Genomic DNA, 20,492 nt, shown 5'->3' on the forward strand with positions numbered 1-20,492 from the left:
CACCCACACACTCCCCCCCACCCCACACTCCCCCACCCCACACTCCCCCTCCCCCCACACACTCCCCCTCCCCCCCACACACACACTCCCCCTCCCCCCCACACACTCCCCCTCCCCCCCCCCACACACTCCCCTCCCCCCACACACTCCCCCTCCCCCCCACACACACACTCCCCCTCCCCCCCCCACACACTCCCCCTCCCCTAACGGCGCGGGAGGCGGGGCGGGGGGCGGGAGGCGGGAGGCGGGGCGCGGGGGCGGGGGGGCGGGGGGCGGGGGGCGGGGGGGCGGCGCGGGAGGCGGGGCGCGGGGCGGGGGGGCGGGAGGCGGGGGGCGGGGCGCGGGGCGGGACCGGACGGGAGCCGAGAGCGGCCCATATTGATGGCAAAAGGCGGACCCGGAAACCCAGTGACACAGTGAGAGGAGAGGAGAGGAGAGGCCACACACACACACACACACGGGGGGAGGGGGGGCGCTGAGGGCCGCTATGGAGCGGGAGTCGGCTTTGGTTTTCCTGAATTCCAGTATTTTCGTGGTTTCTATGATCCTCAAATTCCCTCAGATTTTCACCGTCATCGCCGCCAAAAACGCCCGCGGCGTCAGCGTCCGCAGCCTCTTACTGGAGCTGATCGGGTGAGTGACAGCAGCCGACTCCCAGATCCCAGATCCCAGCAGCTCCCAACAACTCCCAACTCCCAGCTCCCAACTCCCAGCTCCCAACTCCCAGCTCCCAACAACTCCCAACTCCCAGCTCCCAACTCCCAGCTCCCAACAACTCCCAGCTCCCAACTCCCAGCTCCCAACTCCCAACAACTCCCAACTCCCAGCTCCCAACTCCCAGCTCCCAACTCCCAACAACTCCCAACTCCCAGCAGCTCCCAACTCCCAGCTCCCAACTCCCAACAGCTCCCAACTCCCAGCTCCCAACTCCCAGCTCCCAACAACTCCCAGCTCCCAACTCCCAGCTCCCAACAACTCCCAACTCCCAGCTCCCAACTCCCAACAACTCCCAACAACTCCCAACAACTCCCAACAACTCCCAACAACTCCCAACTCCCAGATCCCAGATCCCAACTCCCAGCTCCCAACAACTCCCAGCTCCCAACTCCCAGCTCCCAACTCCCAGCTCCCAACTCCCAGCTCCCAACTCCCAACAACTCCCAGCTCCCAACTCCCAGCTCCCAACTCCCAGCTCCCAACTCCCAGCTCCCAACAAGTCCCAGCTCCCAACTCCCAGCTCCCAACAACTCCCAGCTCCCAACTCCCAGCTCCCAACTCCCAGCTCCCAACAACTCCCAACTCCCAGCTCCCAACTCCCAGCTCCCAACTCCCAGCTCCCAACAACTCCCAACTCCCAACTCCCAACAACTCCCAGCTCCCAACTCCCAGCTCCCAACTCCCAGCTCCCAACAACTCCCAGCTCCCAACTCCCAGCTCCCAACTCCCAACAACTCCCAGCTCCCAACTCCCAGCTCCCAACTCCCAGCTCCCAACAAGTCCCAGCTCCCAACTCCCAGCTCCCAACAACTCCCAGCTCCCAACTCCCAGCTCCCAACAACTCCCAACTCCCAGCTCCCAACAACTCCCAGCTCCCAACTCCCAGCTCCCAGCTCCCAACAACTCCCAGCTCCCAACAACTCCCAACTCCCAGCTCCCAGCTCCCAACAACTCCCAGCCCAGCTCCCAGCCCAGTCGATCCCAGCTCAACTCAGCAGCGTCTTTACCTCTATCATAATAATAGTAATCCTTTACATCTGATAGAGCGCCTTATTGCGTCTTCGAGACGTCTCAAAGCGCTTTGCAGGATTTACCGTCACGTGCTGGGACCGTATATTTTGTGGGTGAAACGCTGGCAGCCGATCGCGCACAGCCACACCCCGTAAACCGCCGTGGCTTGAAGTGACTGCGGTATTTCTGGGATTCCCACGCGTAGGTGGGATGTATGGAAATCTCAGTCAGGTTTGGATGCTATTAAGCTAATGGTGACGGGTTTCCTCGTGTGTCAGCCGCCCGCCCGGCCGACCGCACATAAACCTTCCACAACTGTCGCACTCGCCCAGTCAGGGCACGGGCCAACTGGGCAACTTTTTTAATATATTAAAAAAAAACACTGAATGCTATCATTACTGGAAGGGAAAAGTACATTGCATTATGTACGTTTCGCCCACAAAATATACAGTTAATTTACTTTACAGTATGTTCTGTGAAGTGTTTTGAGACGTCTCGAAGACTGATAAAGCGCTATATTTAATGCAAGGATTATTATTATTATTCCAATACTCCTGATTCACGAAAGGAATTCCCAGCCTGGTTTGGACAACTCTTAAGCATTTAGGGTTAGGGTTAAAGGCGCTGTATCAAATGCAAGGTTTATTATTATTATAAGCATGGTGATTGATGGGTTTCCACGAATGTCAGATAACCTGGCTGAACCCCATAAAAGTTTCCGTATTTACTGTGCAGGGTAGCGAATATGCAAAATGTTTTTGCCTGAAAGTTAAACCTCAGGTTATCAGTTAGGTTTCTGGACAATTTCCTTTTCCTTTATTTCCTTGTATGAACATGTTCCTTTTATCTTACAGTGTGTCCATACCTTCTGAACCTTTCAGTTAGAATAATAGTTGGGGAGAGAAAGGTTTCCACAGATTTGCAGCAAGCAAATATTTAAAAAAAACACAATCATAACTTAATCTAAAAGCTCTAAATGTAATGGCAAATGTTAGTGGGTTCTAATGATGTAATAGAATTAAAACTTATATTTGGTAGATTAAAGGATCATTGTGGGAGAAGCTCTTTGAAAGCCAAAGCCCAGAGTTCACGATACAGAAATGCCGTTTGGCATCTTTAACAATAATCCTTGTGTTGATATTACACCTTAATTTAACCTTGCACTTTAAAATGTTTCAAAGCGCTTTACAGAGACTTATTGTGGTAAAATGTGGTTAGTGACTGTACAGTGGTAGGTGAACACACCAGTCACTTTAAAAATAAGTGTTGTTTTCCATTCAAAAATGTGTCTTAAAATTGAATTGCGCCTGACCAGAGTCGTACATAATTTGCACCAATTTCCAGTCTTGGCATCGTGAGAGTTGGTGTATCAATGCTGAACCCAGTGCTCTATTTGATCAGAATGAACAGTGGACTAAGTGTTGAGTTGGGCTTTGAGATGCTTTTTTTATGAACTTGCTTTAAGAAGGAAAATCACAAAAACAATATGGCATTGATGGGGAAGCAAGGCACAGCTCAGACCAATTTTAAGCAAAAATAAGTACTTTAAAGCAAAAAAATACTAAAATAATATCTGAAAATAATAATAATAATAATCCTTGCATTTTTGACATTGCTGTGCGCAATCAGCCAATTGCGCACAGCAATGTCCCACAAACAGTCGTAGATTGAAAATGACCAATTTATTATTGTTTTTAGTTTTGGAGGGATTATTATTAGGGGTGTGGAGTAAGGAAACTTGCCCAAGGTTTCGCCCGGCCTGGAATTGAATTGAACTCAGGTCTCTCGCTTGCAAAGCGAGTGCTCTAACCACTGAGCTACAGGACTCCTGTAGTTGTGTTTGTAAAGAAATTCTAGAGCTTTTTAATCTTTTAATGTTACACCACATTGGTCTGTGGAGACTGGTTCTGTATACTTTAATCTTTCCTTTATCTTTTTCTGCTTATTGTAATTTCCCTCCTCCCCAACTTTAAAATCTATCATTCTCAAACCCAGGGAGCTTATCTGAAGCACAAATGTCAGCTGGGATAATAATAATAATAATCCTTGCATTTGATCCTTGCCTTATCATGTCACAAAATATACTGTAACGTGAATTGACTATATTTTGTGGGTGCAACTACCAATATACAGTCACTAGTTCTGGAGTCAGTCTTCACTGGAAGTGAATACATCTTCCTACCAGACAGAACTCGGCCTTCGTGTTTGCAAATATGAAGGTTTTCATTTTAAAGGCTCCTAATTGTTGCACCAAGCACCATATTCTGACTAGGAATATACATGTTTAGCTGGAATTTAGTTGGAATCTAGTTATTGATGACAGTGGATTATTATAATAATGCTCTTCCTCGCCACCACACAGAAAAGCAAACATCTCATGTCACATTACTACAGCTGATAAGTTAACATTTATCTCATTCACTGGGAAATATCAAATTAAGAGAATTGTGTGCTAATCTGGATCAGTTGATAGTATATTGACCAGCTCTTGAATAACTGGTTATAAACGTACACAGGACCTACCGTTTTGCTAAATGTCGCTTTACCCTGTGAGAAATTCAGTAGTTATGTGTCCTATCTTTGTGACACTGGCTGATCAATGTAATGGTATGAGGGGTAGGTTTGCTACAAGCTTCACTGGATAAAATGCACAATAAAAAGTTGAAGTACTAAATGTACGTGAGAAGATACCTGCTGAATATGTGTTAAATGCTTTTCCCACAATTAAAACAAATCTGACTTAGATATGTTACAGAGAAATAAACTTTAGGAAAGTGATTATCTGCAATATGAGTAAGTGTATGTGAAAATTTTAATATAGCACAGATAGATAGGCCTCATTGCAGCCTGATACTTTTCCAACTGGACATGCAATATTTGGACCAGTGGGAATTATTAATAATACTAATAATAATCCTTGCATAGAGTCTTTTCTAACGTCTTTCTGATGTGAAGGCCGCAGACGCTATACAAGCGTAATTTGTTGTCGAGATATCTCAAAGCGCTTCAGAGGATATCCTGTAATGTGAATTGACTGTGTATTGTGTGGGCGAAGTATTATAAAAAGTGCATGTTATACTGATATGGACCCGGTTTACAGTTTCCATGAATTCATGAATAATTTAGAAGTGTATATGATAGCTATCCACACGAAGCTGCGGCTTTGCCTAGTGAAGGACAGATGCTCAGTCAGAAATTTAAGATAGAACAGCACCCAACTCCTGCAAATGACAAACTGTAAGGAGGGGAGGGCAAGAAATTCCATGTAGTTTTGTTGCTTTCAATGTCGTTCTGTGACTGTTTTATAGAAAGGGGAGGCAGGGAGGGTGAGGGGGGGAAGAAAGAGTGCAATTCTCTTGTTCGACCAGGGAAATGGGATACGCTGGTCTAGCTGAACCTGGCAAATTATCCCCACTGAGAGTGTGCCCAATTACAACAACAACGCCACCTTGCATTTATATAGTGCACCTTAACGCAGGGCAGCTTCTCAGAGCGCTTGACAGTGGAGGAGCCTGACACCGAGTGGGGGGGAGGGAGGAGGTGACCGTAAGCACGGTCGAAGAGAAAGGTGTTCAGTCATGATCTAGAAGAGAGAAAGGAGGGGGCAAAGCAGAGGGATTGGGGGAGAGAATTCCAAAGCTTCAGGGCGCAGTGTCTGAAAGAGCGGCTGCCGATGGTGGAACAGAGGGGAGTGGGATATGCAATTAAGATGAGAGCCTGGAATTTGAGCTCAGGCTCTTTTATATCTGAACTACAGTCTCATTCTCCGTCGTGTTTTGTTGCACTAATTCTAATTTTAACAAGGCATATTTAAAATAAGATGAAGAACAAATGCATTGTTGCATCACTAGGGAATAAGCCACGGAAGAAGCTAAGATATCCTTCGTATAAAGACGTATTGCTTTTTAGAGAAACTTTAGGGAAATGAAGTTGGGCCCCAAATAAAGAAAATACTGCAGCATTCAAAATGCAGGCTTATTTTTGGTCAGCCGGGTGTCTGACACATGCGGAAACCCATCACCATGCTTCAGAGTATCAAAACCAGGTTGGGAATTCCATGTATCCCACCTACGCATGGAAATCCCAGAGGTAGATTGTTAGAATGGACTGCGCACTCTCTCCCTGGAGGGACGCATCCTGCTTATCTAATTCCGGAAAATATTAGACGCAGTTTGGCAATAGCAAAGGCTTGGGGACCCTAGAGTATGTGACGGGGTATACTGCTGGAGTCTAACCAGCTAAAACCGCATTGTTTGCCATTGATATTGCTATCCGGGAAGCTTTCCTGCTGCTTGTCCAGCTAGGACCACCCTAGCCGTTAGGGCTTTAACTTGCAGGGTTAATGGGAGTTGAGTGGGATGACTCCCTGACCCCAGTGACTGGTCTGCCCTTCCAGGTTCTGCTGATGAGCCAGGCTGGCTGTGCTGACATCAGCAGCGCCCTGGAATACTGCGGACCTGCCTGGCTCAGGAACCGGACGACGGAGACCGCCAGGCATGTCACCCTGAAGCCAATTCAGTTCCAAGGAAACCCCGCTTACCTCCCCCCCCCCACCCCAAGGAGGATAAAGAGTCTGGGAAGGATGGTGGAGGACAAGGCATTGAGAGGTATATGTTGAGCCAGGACAACAGAGTAACAGTGAAGCTTCTGCCTGATGAGAGGAAGTTCCAATCAGTAATTCCTAATCCAGATAACGATTGACTAAATGGATTAGATGATTCATTCATGGAGCCAAATTATTCAGGATTTAATAGTTTTAGTGTCTGGTTCAATAGCAATTTGTTACAGAGATTTTATTCATAGACCAACATACTTAATCATCTGGGCGTTGCTGAATTAATGTCTTTCTACAGTATTTAGGTCAACCAGTAATTGACCTCTAGCTTGCCCTAGTCTGTGATATATTTTGGACAGTCCTCGTGCCGCTACAACTAGCTCAGACAATCGAATCCATCACTCTGTCCCCACTACATTAGTTGACAAAATATCTATTAGTCCTTAATTCAGTCATTGCTCTTGACAGTAATCAATCGAGTAATGATTTGATTTAGACAGATTCTTCAGTTAATAAGTTAATAATTGATCTCTTTAGGTTAGTCAGAAATCACAGCTAGTGAATTAATGCAGGTTTTTTGTTTTGTTGGTCTGCAATTTATTCAAGTCCAGTAATTTATTTGACTCCCTAACAATATCCATCTTCAACCAGCCGAGGGTTATGAATAACTCCATTCACTATTCAGTAAGCTTCATTGACTATTTTTATATGCTTAAGATTTGATCCATAGTCCTAAAATATTAATTCAGTTCCTACATTAATCATTTCCTACAATAAATTTCAGGAATCGGGTTTGCCCACAGCATTGACCTAATCAAAGTGGAGCTGAGAGAAGGTGTCCATTGTACAGGTGTCTACAAAGTCCTCTTATGTCCTGTTACAAACAGCGATCTGAGACTAGGGAGTTGCTGGAACAAGCTGTCAGGGACACATTTTGCCTTGTCACTCCATCAAGTTACAGAAATATCACACTGAACATGATGACGGATTATTATCTGCCATGAAAACGTTGGTGTTCACACTGATCCTCTGGATGTCTGAATACAGTTAAAAACTTGTACTGAATAACAATTAAGTACTTCTACAATTATCATAATTCTTCCATTATGATAATACAATTATCATAATTCTTCCACATGTTTCAAAGCCCTCCTCTTCGACCGAGCCGTCGCCTACCCTCCTCCCACCCCGATCCCAACCCCCAGTTCAGGCCCAAATCCCTGACTGTCCAGCGCCTTGGGACGTCCTCCTGACGTGAAAGGCACTATACAAATGTAATTTTGTATTCTATTGTATTATTGGACTGTAGAAAAAAAGACATGGGGGTAACATGACTTTGTGGACACCCTGTAGAATTAGGGACTGAACCCTTACCCAGATATAACAGGGACCTGAAAACATCCAATCATGGGGTTGAACAGGCATTGCGTTTTGTGTCACGTCAACAAGTCCGAGGCTCTCCTGATTGGCTCCCGTCAGCGCCTCCTCACCTCAGGCGCTGACAGTATCACCATCCATGGTTGCACACCCCACCTTACTAAGCCAGTCCCGAACCTTGGGGTCTTGTTTGACTCTCAACTATCCTTTCTATCCCACATCTGCATCATGACCCACTCTGCCTTCCCCCACCTCCGCAACATTGACCGGCTCCGCCACTGTCTCACACCGCAGGCCGCCAAAACCTTCATACACGCCTTCATTACATCGAGGCTCGACTATGCAAACTCATTGCTTGTCGGCCTCCCCAACTCCTCCCTCCACAGGCTGCAGATCATCCAGAACTCTGCAGCCCGTGTCCTCTCCCGCACTGGGCTCCGTGACCCTATCACCCCCATCCTTGCCCAACTCCACTGGTTTTCCATCACAGAGGATACCGTTCAAGATCCTAATCGTCACCTTCAAAGCCCTCTATGGTCTTGCTCTCCCCTCCCTCTCCGACCTCCTAACCCCCTACCTTCCCGTTCACTCTGTCCAGCTCCTTGGGACGTCCTCTCGACCTGAAAGGCGCTATACAAATGTAATTTTGTTGTTGTTGTGAAAGGAAAATGTGTTCATAGAGGTGAGGATGTCAGTGTGGAAATGGTCAGATGTTATGTAGTAAGATGCCGAGTATAACTTACTAATTCATTTAAGCACAAATTAAGTTAGCGCATCGTTTTACTGCACCAGTGCGTAGTTTTCACTACCACCCTTTTCTTATTTTTTTATTGCCAGCCTGAAATTGCACTTGGGAAGGGTCTGTCACATGCGGTTCACTGTAAATGGTGTTCTTTCCATTGCTTATAATGAATAATTATATAAACAAGTGACAAAACAACAGTTATTTGTGACAATTTAAGCGTCCGAGAAGCTGTAGTCAATTATGGGCAGTTTCTGCTGATTAGGGACTGGGTTGAAAATGATCAAACTAAATTCCACACTTTGGGTTGGATTTGAAACCAGATATGACACTTGTGGTGTGGCCCAACTGATTGACCGAGGTGGAGTTTTATTTGAGGTCAAGCCACTGGACTCATTTAAAAAGTAGCTTCCTGTTTGTGGAGTCCTGTAGCTCAGTGGTTAGAGCACTCGCTTTGCAAGCGAGAGACCTGAGTTCAATTCCAGGCAGCGCGAAACCTTGGGCAAGTTTCCTTACTCCACACAGAGCCTAATAATAATCCCTCCAAAACCCAAAAACAATAATAAATTGGTCATTTTCAATCTACGACTGTTTGTGGGACATTGCTGTGCGCAATTGGCTGCCGCGTTCGCCCACAAATATACAGTCAATTCACTTTACAGTATATTCTGTGAAGCGCTGTGGGACGTCCTCCCGACGTGAAAAGCGCTATATCAAATGCAAAGATTATTATTATTATTGATGGGTGAACGATAGTATTGTGGAAGGAACAGATCAGATAAGCCGAAGGCCTCCTTCATCTCAATCTCTCTTGTGATCTTGTGAAGAGACTTTAGTGAAATAGAAACATCAAATTTCTTTTCTGTCAATGTTTAAGTCGCAAGTGTGCTAGTTAACAATGTTGGGGGAAGAGATGATTTTTTTTCTTTCTAATTGACTAGGAATACAATATTTTTGTCCCACACAGAATATATATTTTTGAAAATCATGTTCGGGAACTCATTAATTTTCTTTCAAAAATACAATTTGGGTCTGTGGATCCATACTTTGCTGTCTTTGAACCAGGACTTAACAAGTTTGCAGGCAAATTTATTGGAGACGGTGCTCGATATGTTTAAATCATTAAACAGAGTATGTGTGTTTCACTCTATCTCACCCCCTCTCTTTGTCTTTAATTTCTGCCTCAAAGCTACCTCTTCAAATTGCCCTCTGACCATCACCCCTCTTGCTTGCTCAGGATCTAACCCTGTCCTGTAAAGCACTCCGAGACATTACCCTACATTGAAATATTACAGCAAGCTTTTGGTCTACCTCTGTACTGATGAGACTTTAAATGTAATATTTCAGTGGCCCATATTGATTTAGTTATAAGCAATTGTTTTACTGTAATTTCAGGTTTCTTGTGTTCCTGACTTACCAGACATACTACGAATATCCACCTGTAACATACTTGGAGTACCCGATCCTAATTGCACAAGGTAATCAATCATTCAGCAAAGTATCAGAGTGACTGACAAGTGAAAGACGCTATTGTATATTGATCTCTACGCATGAAAATTTAAATGACTGATAACATTATAACTGACAGTGATCAGATTAAAAGATATATTTGTTATTCTTTACTTAGAGAGTGGTGAGAAGTGGAACTCACTGCCAAAAGCTGTGAAGCAGAAAGCATCTGTACATTTAAGGCAAAACTTGATACATACATGAGGGAGAAAGAGGGCTATTGAGGGAGGATTAGGATGGATGGGGGCTCACATGGATTATAATCACTGGCATGGACTTGTTAGGCCAAATAGTCTGTATTGATGCAGTAGATTCTATGTAATTGTATCAATTGTGTGATCAGTTTAGGAGTTTTGTCAATACATTCTGAAGGTTTAGTGGCAGAAAAACAATACTCTAATTAAATAAACAAAACAAATTGTTTTCTGTGGTGTAAGATTTTGTAGGTCCTCTGGTATGTAAGATTTCATGGGAATCAACATTTTAAACAACGACGAATTAGAGATCCTATTAGATTCTGGGAAGGAGACCAAACTTACACTGTTTTTGTTACTAGTGTTGCTGTGCTTTCTTTTTGCAGATGCTATTCTCTTAATGTTCGTTCTTTTCTTCAATGGGAACATTGGAACAGCTTTACCGTATGCAATACTGTATCCTTGGCAAGTCGTTCTTTAAGTGTGGTGCTGAACAAGTAATGATTAGTTTTGATCTTTCTGGTTGGCTGCAGTTCTGCTACATAGTAACGTGGCACATGTATCCTCAGATTTGGGAAAATCCCAGCAAGTTCCTTTTCCGATGCACATTGACCTGCAATCTCAAGATTCTAATTCTGACAAGCTCTCAATGTCCTGCCATTTTAATAACCTTCGCATTCACATTTATTTGTAAACCAATTTAACCCAAATGTCACTGTATGATTTACAGAGACAAATAAATAGTGTATAGATTAAAGTCAGATTAGTGTTACAATACAGTATACAATTTAATTACACTAAACAGATCAGAGTTATTAAATGTAGCATTAACTAAAATAAATGTACCCCTCCCTACCTTTCTCTTTTTTTCCCTATTTCTCTCGACGCTTTTGATGTTAACTTTATTATTTTCTGATCTATTGCTTTTTAAAAACTTTTATGTGCTGTTCTTCTTTCACTGTGTGGAAGGTGGGAGCACCTTATTTTAAAATAGATTTTCAGAAAGGCTACCAACCTCCAACTCAATCTTTCAGTGTTGGGTTGGAACTGGGAGCTGTGAACATGAACTAATGTGTGGTTTCCCTCTTCCCCAGACATAGACACACACACACACACACACACACACACACACACACACAAGTACCCCACAAACAAATTTGAACCCTGGCACGAGTACATGTGCCCTCGTGAGAACCCCCCCACTCACCCATCCCTTTCCCCCTCAATCCCTTCTCCCCCAAGCCCTCCCATATGTAGAAGCTAGAAATTCAATGAGAGCCAACGTTGCATTGTTGAAAGAGAAGCTGATCATATCATAAAGAACTCCTTGTACTACTTTGGAATATGTGAACCTCTTCTCCCCAGCTGTCAATCTACTGTGGCTTTGCAACCTTTTACGGGAAATCGTGACCTCACTTGTTCTTTCAATCGAGTTATCTGAGAAGGAAGAGGATGTTGACATAAGAAGTTGCCTCACAATCCACCCATCCTCCACTCAATGCTCTGCCACCATTATCTCACTTGTGAAATTGTAATACAATAGGAATGTCTGCCAGGTATACAGAGGCATGTGGAGTAAGGAAACTTACACAACATTTCGCCTTGCTGGGAATCAAACCCAGGTCTCTTGCTTGCGAGGCGAATGCTCTATTCAGTGAGCTACAGGACTCCACATAGAATGTTAAGTCACACTCAGTGACTTAAAAGGTTGCCATAAATTGCATGAGTAAACCTTGAAAGATCTCACAGATTCTTAACATTAAAATCTATCCCTTTTAATATTTGTACACGGCCAGTAACACTAATAGATGTTGTCAGTGAGCTACGGCAATAGTAATCCAATCTGTGGGTAGCAAATCTGAGGCTGAAGCAAATCCTTAACATCACTACAGACCTGTACCATTATTGATAATGTACATGGTCTGGTTTATTTTCTGTAACAAATTGTGTAATATTGCGGGTGCACTCGGTGTATTGTGAATAACAACATACATGTCGAGGGCAATTAGGTAGGAGCTTTAGATATTGTTACTGTTATTGTCTTGAATCTGGTATGTTTGGCAGGTTACAGTTTCTACCTTAATTCTCAGGCATTCAGCTTAATCATTGGTTGGCGTCTGCTAACAGTCCACAAGGTTATTATAGACGTGGCAATGGTGAGTCTTCTGTTTAAACAAAGATGTATTTCGAAATAACTTGACTTGTAGGGAACTGCTGGTGTCCAGCAATACAGATCAACAATAGTGTGTTACCATACAGGACTGGTCAGCCCCAACTCCCTTTTTGGTTTGATTGACTTCTTCTGAGGACTGAAGGTCTTTTTGTTTCCCCTGGAAGGTTATTTGCCATTGCAAGGTTTCCCTCAGCGAGAAGCATATACAAGTCCACTTTATGCTGCTATAATACTGCCTGTCAGACTGGGGGCAAGGTTTGAAGTGGGATTGAGATGCAATAGTGAGTGACTGGTGAGAGATGTTCAGTTGTCTCTTGGATGAAGTTCTGAAGCTACAACTCAGCAAATGATGCTACATTCAGAAAAAAATGAGGTGGGAGATTCATAGCCTTGTAAAAAGCTCAGTGTTCTCATCTCTGAGTCAGAACCTTGTGGGTTTCAGCTCTACAATGGGACTTTGCACTCTCGTCTATATTGACAATCCACTATTAATAATAATCCTTGCTTTTGATATAGCGCCTTATCACATCTTTGAGACGACTCAAATCGCTTGACAGAATATACTGTAAAGTGAATTGACTGTTTATTTTTGGGGCGAAACGTGGAAGCCAATTGCACACAGCAGTGTCCACACAAACAGTCGTGGATTCAGTGACAAAATTATTTTTACTTTGAAGGAATTATTACCTCCGGAAAAGCGATCCGGCAGTCGACTAACAACTGGGTTCCTACTTACTGCTAGGTAAACAGAGGCGTGTGGAGTAAGGAAACTTGCCCAACATTTCGCTCTGCTGGGAATCGAAGCCAGGTCTCTTGTGAGGCAAGTGCTCTAACCACTGAGCTACAGGACTCCACAAACAATGCTGGGTCAGCGCTGCAATTTCAGAGGTGTCGTCCTTCAGATGAGACATTAAACCAAGTCCTCAAGTCGTCAGGGGGATATAAAAGATCCCGTGGTACTATTCAAAAAAGAGAATGGAGATTCTCCCAGCGTCCTGACCAACAATCCACCAGATAAAGTTGGTCATTTACCCCTCATGGCTGTGGAACATTGCTGTGCAAATTGGCTGCTGGATTTGTCTATAAGATACACAGCCGCTACACTTTACAGAAAACCTAAGTGAAGTGCTTGGAGATGTTCTGACATGATGATAATAATAATAATAATAATCCTTGCAATTGATATAGCGCTTTTCATGTCTTCTCGATGTCTCAAAGTGCTTCGCAGAATAGACTGTAAAGTGAATTGACCGTATATTTGTGGTGAGGTGCTCCCATCAAATTGAAGGATTATTTTACATGTGTGCGTATGTGTATATATAAACATAGCTCTGGCACTCAAGCCTGTGACCTGTTGGTTGCCACTTGAAACATGTGGCTGCCATAGAGGTGAGTTGTTTCTGCAGGTGAAGAAATCTATTCCTAACAAAATGCTTTGCTTGACTATTTGGAGTATATTTGGGTGTTTTTGAATACCGTTAGCTGCCTTTAGACATGTTTCCTCAAATGCTTCCATGAAACGTACAGGTTTATAGCAGTACACCATGATGTGTGTGATAGCACTGTCGGCATCTGCTGACGTTATTGAGTTCACTATGTGGGAAATGTGGAATTCTCTCTCAAAAAACTATAGTAAAGTCCATGAATTATTCTAAAAGAGAATTAGATCAATGTGTGAAAAATAGTAAGCAGGAGAATGTGATTGGATGGGGTACTTGTGAAGAAGATTTACTTTGTGGCCATTATAATTGTTCTTTGTTATAACAGGCATTCGCTTATAGTTCGAGTAGAGTGTGGACACCAACATTTACTTACCAAAAATACCAAATACAGACAGAAAGCTTCAAAATCCGGCTGCTTTCTGCTTGCTAACAATTGGCCGATCTCCAGGTCATCGGGTGGTCACCTGTGTCAGTTCTTGCACATGAAGTGATGTCTGGATGACCGGCTAACCCAGGAATAGTCATTTTTAGGAAAGCTGGAAGGGGGCTGGCTTTCTTTGCATGTACTCGGTGAATGTGGCAGCACGGACTGATGATCATGCCCTTTTCTATGCTAATAGTAATGTATGAAACAATCATTGCTCTCGCATCAGATTCTACCTGTGTCCCTTACAGAGCCCGTACTTGCACCGTGATTAGTTTCTATTTTTTTTTAAAAAAAGTCAGTCATCATGTCTCCTCACCCCGACTCCCCCCTTCATCCACACCTATGGTCACCTTCCCTCTCCCCCTCTTTTCTACCTCCCGCTCCTCTCCCCCTCACTCAGTGCTCACTCCTCCCCTGTGAAGCGCTCTGAGGCATTATTTTATGTGACGGACACCGAATGAGTTTAAGCTGTTGTGGGGATCTAGCGGCCAAAGGAGGTGACAGCCATGTTTTGATGCACTATAAGTGGGCAATTGCTTGAATCTAGCAAGTCCCACAACATTGGATTTCAATGTGAATCTGACACGGTACATAGAGAGAAAAGTTTGGCGCGTCAATCTTTGTGCACCATAAAGGGTTTAATATAAATCTTGTTGCATGTCTACAGTAAAGGTGGACAGAAATGATTTGCTAATAAAAATAGTGGAGTCCCGGTAGGGTGAAACCTTGGGCAAGTTTCCTTACTTCACACGCCTGATAATAATCCCTCCAAAACAAAAATAATTTGGTCACTCAATCCATAACCTGTTTGTGGGACACTGCTGTGCGCAATTGGCTGCCGCGTTTCGCCCACCAATATACAGCCAATTCACTTTACAGTATATCCTGCGAAGTGCTTTGAGACGTCGAGAAGACATGAAAAGCACTATATCAAATGCAAGGATTATTATTATTTTATATTAGATAAGTGTTACAAAGTGTTGATGTGCAGAGCTACATTTGCCTCCGTTTGAACCTTGCCGGTGCCTGTGACCATGGTAAGCAACTCCAGCCTTTACAGGCCTCCGAGTTGTGAATGGTATCTGAAGTTGACCAACGCCCTGTTGATTATCCCCTCCCTGTCTGCGTGAAAATGCCAGGCTCACGATTGCAATGTGTTTTTATGATTTAAAGATAACAGTCAGATGCTACATGCAAATCTCTCCCTATTCAGCAAAATAATGGGAGTTCCCCAGTTTTATTCGAGTGCATTTCAACAGGTAAAACTTCAAACAGTGAAATGAAACCCTGCTCGCTCGCCCCCTTCCCAGAACCCCCGCTGTACCTCAAGAGCAATATGATCGCAGTTTTGAGATGGCAACTGTTCTAATTCAACTTTCTTTTCACAAAGAATACTGGTAAAATCAAAATGTCAGAATATGACTGGCATCACCATTTGGTCCCTGACATTAATCCTTCTACACACTCTGCTTTATTATCTCTTTGATCCCCATCCAGAAGATAGGAACAAGAATAGACCAGGAGGCCATCAAGCCTACCCCACCATTTTATTGGATCATGGCTGCCTCCTATTTCCGATCCTCTCCCTGGTTCACCAGCCACCTCTGCTCGCTCAAGGGCCAGGTGCAGGCTGCCGAACGCACTTGCCTCAAATCCGGCCTAACGTTCCACCGGCACATCTGGCTGGACCACATCAAAACCTACCGCTCCGTTCTCACCTCGGCCAAACCGTTCTTCTAATCCAGGTTAATCCTGGAGGCGGAGGGCAACCCCAGGCTCCTGTTGTTCACCACCAACCGGCTCCTCCGCCCTCCCCACCACGCCTCGCAGATTCTTCCCTCCGACAATGCGAGGAAATGCTGTACTTCCTTGACTCCAAAATCGAGGGAATCCGTTCAGCTGCCAACCCCTCCCTACCTTCCCCCCACGCTCCGACCACAATCCACCCCTCCCTCCTCACCTTTGAACCTGTCACCCCCTCCTCTGTCATCACAACCATATCCTCCATGAAGCCCACCAGCTGATCCCGGGATCCCATCCCCACCACTTTCCTTAAATCCCAGCTCCACCTCCTTGTCCCATTACTCGCCGACATCATCAACCTCTCCCTGACATCTGGCACTGTTCCTACCCCCCTCAAAACAGCCACTATCACCCCCACCTTGAAGAAACCTTCCCTTGACCCATCACATCTATCCAGCTACCAGCCCATCTCCAACCTCCCTTTTCTGTCTAAGGTCCTTGAAAGAGCTGTCGCCTCCCAGCTTTGCTCTTTCCTCTCCTCCCACTCCCTCAACAAGCCCCTCCAATCGGGTTGCTCTGGTCAAAGTCACAAATGACATCCTGATTATGTGTGACCAGGGCTTCCTCTGCCTCCTCGTCCTCCTTGACCTCTCCGCCGCCTTTGATACTGTGGACCATTCAATCTTCCTCCACCACCTCTCCTCCCACTTCAATCTTCAAGGTTCTGTCCTTGACTGGTTCAGATCCTACCTTTCACACCGCCTCCACTTTATCGCAGCAAACGGCTTCTCCTCCAGCCCCCGCACCGTCTTGTGCGGTGTTCCTTGGGGCTCTGTCCTCAGTCCCCTTCTCTTCACCCTCTACATGCTCCCCCTTGGTGACATCATCCGCAGACATGGGGTAAATTTCCACATGTATGCGGATGACACCCAACTCTATCTCTCTGCCTTCACCCTCAACTCCAGGACCACTGCTGTCCTGACCGACTGCCTGTCTGACATCCAAGTCCTGGACGAGGGACAACTTTCTCCAACTCAACGTCAGCAAGACCGAGGCCCTCCCGATTGGCTCGTGCCAGCTCCTCCGCACCTCAGGCGCTGGCAGCATCAGCCTCCACGGCTGCACACAACCTCACTAAGCCAGTCAGGACCCTGGGTGTCTTGTTTGACCCTGAACTGTCCTTTCTCTCCCACATCTGCGCCAGGAGCTGCACTGCCTACCACCACCTTTGCAACATTGCCAAACTCTGCCACTGCCTCACCCCTCAGGCTGCCGAAACCCTCACCCACGCATTCGTCACATCAAGGCTCGATTATGTAAACTCCCTCCTCATCAGCTTTCCCAACTCTTCCCTTCACAAGCTGCAGCTCATCCAAATCTCTGCAGCTCGTGTACTCTCAGGACCAGGCTCGTGACCCCATCACTCCCATCCTCGTCCGACTCCACTGTCTCCCCATCCCCCAGAGGATCGAATTCAAGTTCCTCATCTTCACTTTCAAGGCCATCCATGGCCTTGTCCCCTCTTATCTCTGTGACCTGCTGACTCCCTACCAACCTGCCCGCTTCCTCCGTTCAGCGGGCTCCGGTCTGCTCCATGTCTACCGCCCGACCCGCCCTACCATCAGTGGCCGGGCTTTCAGCCTCTCTGTCCCCACAGTCTGGAACTCCATCCCACGGTCCCTTCGCCTCGCTTCCTCCCTTGCCTCCTTCAAGGCCGGTCTCAAGACCCTCCTCTTCGATCGCGCCTTCAGTCGCCGTCTCACCTCTTTGCCTTCCCCCACCCCTACCCCACCCCTCCCCCATGCTCAGGCCCCGAAACCTGACTGTCCAGCACCTTGGGATGTCCTCCTGCCGTGAAAGGCGCTCTATAAATGTAATTCTGGTCCATATAAACTACCCTCACAACAACAACTTGCATTTATATAGCACTCCTCACGCAGGGCGGGTCGCAGAGCGCTTGACAGTGGTGGAGCATGACGCGGAGCCGGGGGGAGGGGGAGGTAACCGCAGGCACGATCGGAGAGGAAGGTCTTCAGGCACGACCTGAAGATGGGGAAGGAAGGGGCAAGGCGGAGGGATAGAGGAAGATAACCAATCCCTCTGTGACAAAGGAAGATAACCAATCCCTCTGTGATAGAGGAAGATAACCAATCCCTCTGTGATAGAAGCAAAATTGACTTTGTACAGCAGTACTTTTGAGTACTGATTAGATTTTTTTTTTGCATGGGTAATTGGAAAATCAGGCCTTCGAGATCACAAATACAGGATTTGTGAAATCATTTTTTTTCTGTCTCTATCTTTCCATTTGTTTGATCCTCTTTGTCATAATCTTTCTCTTGTATTTTTGCCCAATTTTGTGCATAACAAGAAGTCTTGAGGGGCCGCTGTGAACAGTGGAAGTGCTGAAGTGGAGTACAAGTGACGTTTCAGGCTCCATCCTTAGCCACATGGTGTCAACACTGGGCAAAGTTGGGGATGTAGAGTGAGATCAACTGTAGATGTTTACAAAACAGGCTTGAGTTTTAAACCAAGTTCATGCTGAACGGTTGTGTTTTCAGTTTGCCCAGGTAATCCTCACTGCTGGCTTGAATACAACTAAGCTCAGAAAAGTGATTTCCCTTCTTCTCCTCCTCCCTTTCCGAATGATTTTCCTCATTCCGAGAATGCACATTGGATTCAGCTCAGTGTTGAGTGACGTTTTCACCGAATGCCAAAGATAATGATATTGAATTGGTTGGAGGGACGGGAAATCACTGGGTCCTGCCAGCTCCGACCACACTTGTGCACTTTAGTGTTTGGCTTCAGCTGCATTGCCAGGGAACCCGTGGAGGGTCATTTTGTCTGCTCTCTTAGGTGGGAATGGGAATAGCGGACATGACGATGGCCTAAGGGAAAATAACATTTCTTACATTTTTTTTCAAAGATAATTTGTTTGACTCTGAAATTCATCTTTGATTGCTTTGGGCAAAAGAGGCTGGCTGTATTTGACTTGCTGTGACTGGGAAAAGGTTATTTTTGATCATTTTTCCCCCCACTTTGGCGGTGATCACATTTCTCCTTTCTACTGTAGAATATGTCCACTTTCATCAGTGCATCAAGTAAATACGCTCAACTTAAATCTCTGCGGGAGACCCGAGACTCTGGTCAAGTGAGTGCCCTGACCTGGGGTTTTGCTGTCTACACTTCAGCAGGTAAGTGGGACTGTAAACTGTATTCAACAACAGCAATAACAACCTGCATTTATCTAGCGCCCGTCACACAGTTAGCGTCCCAGACTTAATTCACCAATTTGTAGCATTTTTATTGGGAAGCTATATGTTCCTGTAGCAATTATTTCTAATCCTGAAAAATCTACTTTTTTTAAAAGAAAACTTGTAACTTACTTAAAGATAGCCACTGGAAAAATCCTTGCGACTGCTCATCACGGTCCCAGAAATACTGCGTGATCTTAGCCTTCAGCCTCCTGACATTAGAGATTGTGCAGATGTCCATCAGATAGCAGATGAGGAAGCTCTGAGGTTGGGGGTGACAGCTGCTGGAAGGTGTTACCTGAAGTACAGGTTTGTGAACAGATGTTCATATATCCGGGGCTTGGAATCCACCTCGACTGGCTTGTAAATTGTTAATTAGCTGCTGCTCAAGCTCTGCCCTCCAACTAGTGGCACCATCGTTCAATGGGACATGATGTGTGTCCGAGCTGTGGGCAATGCTCTCACGCATTTCATGCTGAGCTGTAATGCTCACCAGGAAGCTCGCTTTTCCCTGGTACCAGCCATCCACCTAGTGACGGCTCAGATGACTGACTAGTGATTATCGTCTGGGGAAGGGGGAGAAGATGAGCAACAATAACAAGATTACATTTGTATAGCTCCTTTCACGTCCCAAGGGAGGGGAGGGGATCGGGGCAGCCGATGACATGGTCAAAGAGGAGGGTCTTGAGGTGGGATTTGAAGGAGGCTAAGGAGGAGGCAAGCGGAGTGATTGGGGGATGTACACCAGAGGTTGGGGGCAGAGTAGCTAAAGGCTCTCCCGCCAATGGTGGGGCGGGTGGGTCAGGGGACGTGGAGCAGGCCAGAGCCGGCTGAGTGGAAAGAATGGGCGGGTTGGTAGGGGGTTAGGAGGTTTATTATTATTAAAATTATTAATTCAATATTAATACTAACAACATTAGTCAGTTCTCAATATTAGGTAATATTTACACTGTTTAACAATATTGCTTGGTGAGCCTTGAATTATTCCACTGATCACTGTTTTTTTATATACAGCAAGAATTTGCACTACAATGATGACCACTGAGGACCCTGCAGGTGAATAGTTTCTACACAAAGAGTTTGACCTGGTATCCTCCAGATTAATCCCTCCCTCATCCACCGCATGGTTGTGTATGGGTCCGAGCTCTGTGCAGAATAACTGGCATCAGTCTGGCTCATAGGAACATAGGAATTAGGAGCAGGAGTAGGCCATTCAGCCCCTCGAGCCTGCCCCGCCATTCAATAAGATCATGGCTGATCTTCTAACTGCCCGTCATATCCCCATATCCCTTAATCCCTCTATCCTTTAGAAATCTATCAATCTCAGACTTGAATATGTTCAAGGACTGAG

General features: G+C 45.5%; 1 protein-coding gene across 2 annotated transcripts in view; it reads left to right on the plus strand.

Moving 5' to 3' along the window:
- The first annotated feature begins 350 nt into the window (after positions 1–350).
- slc66a3 (solute carrier family 66 member 3) overlaps positions 351–20,492 on the plus strand; it is a 29,988-nt gene continuing 9,846 nt past the window's right edge. Inside the window, exons 1-6 of one of the 2 annotated variants that reach the window (XM_007897083.2) lie at positions 351–633; positions 9,798–9,880; positions 10,492–10,561; positions 12,204–12,261; positions 18,961–19,081; positions 20,156–20,197. In XM_007897083.2, the coding sequence (XP_007895274.1) occupies positions 488–633; positions 9,798–9,880; positions 10,492–10,561; positions 12,204–12,261; positions 18,961–19,081; positions 20,156–20,197 (520 nt within the window). In that variant the 5' untranslated portion in view covers positions 351–487. The remainder of the gene's footprint in view (positions 634–9,797; positions 9,881–10,491; positions 10,562–12,203; positions 12,262–18,960; positions 19,082–20,155; positions 20,198–20,492) is intronic. The other variant, XM_042333540.1, reaches the window with a different exon arrangement.

This window comes from Callorhinchus milii, unplaced genomic scaffold, assembly GCF_018977255.1.
Source record: "Callorhinchus milii isolate IMCB2004 unplaced genomic scaffold, IMCB_Cmil_1.0 Scaffold3, whole genome shotgun sequence".
NCBI lineage: Eukaryota > Metazoa > Chordata > Chondrichthyes > Chimaeriformes > Callorhinchidae > Callorhinchus > Callorhinchus milii.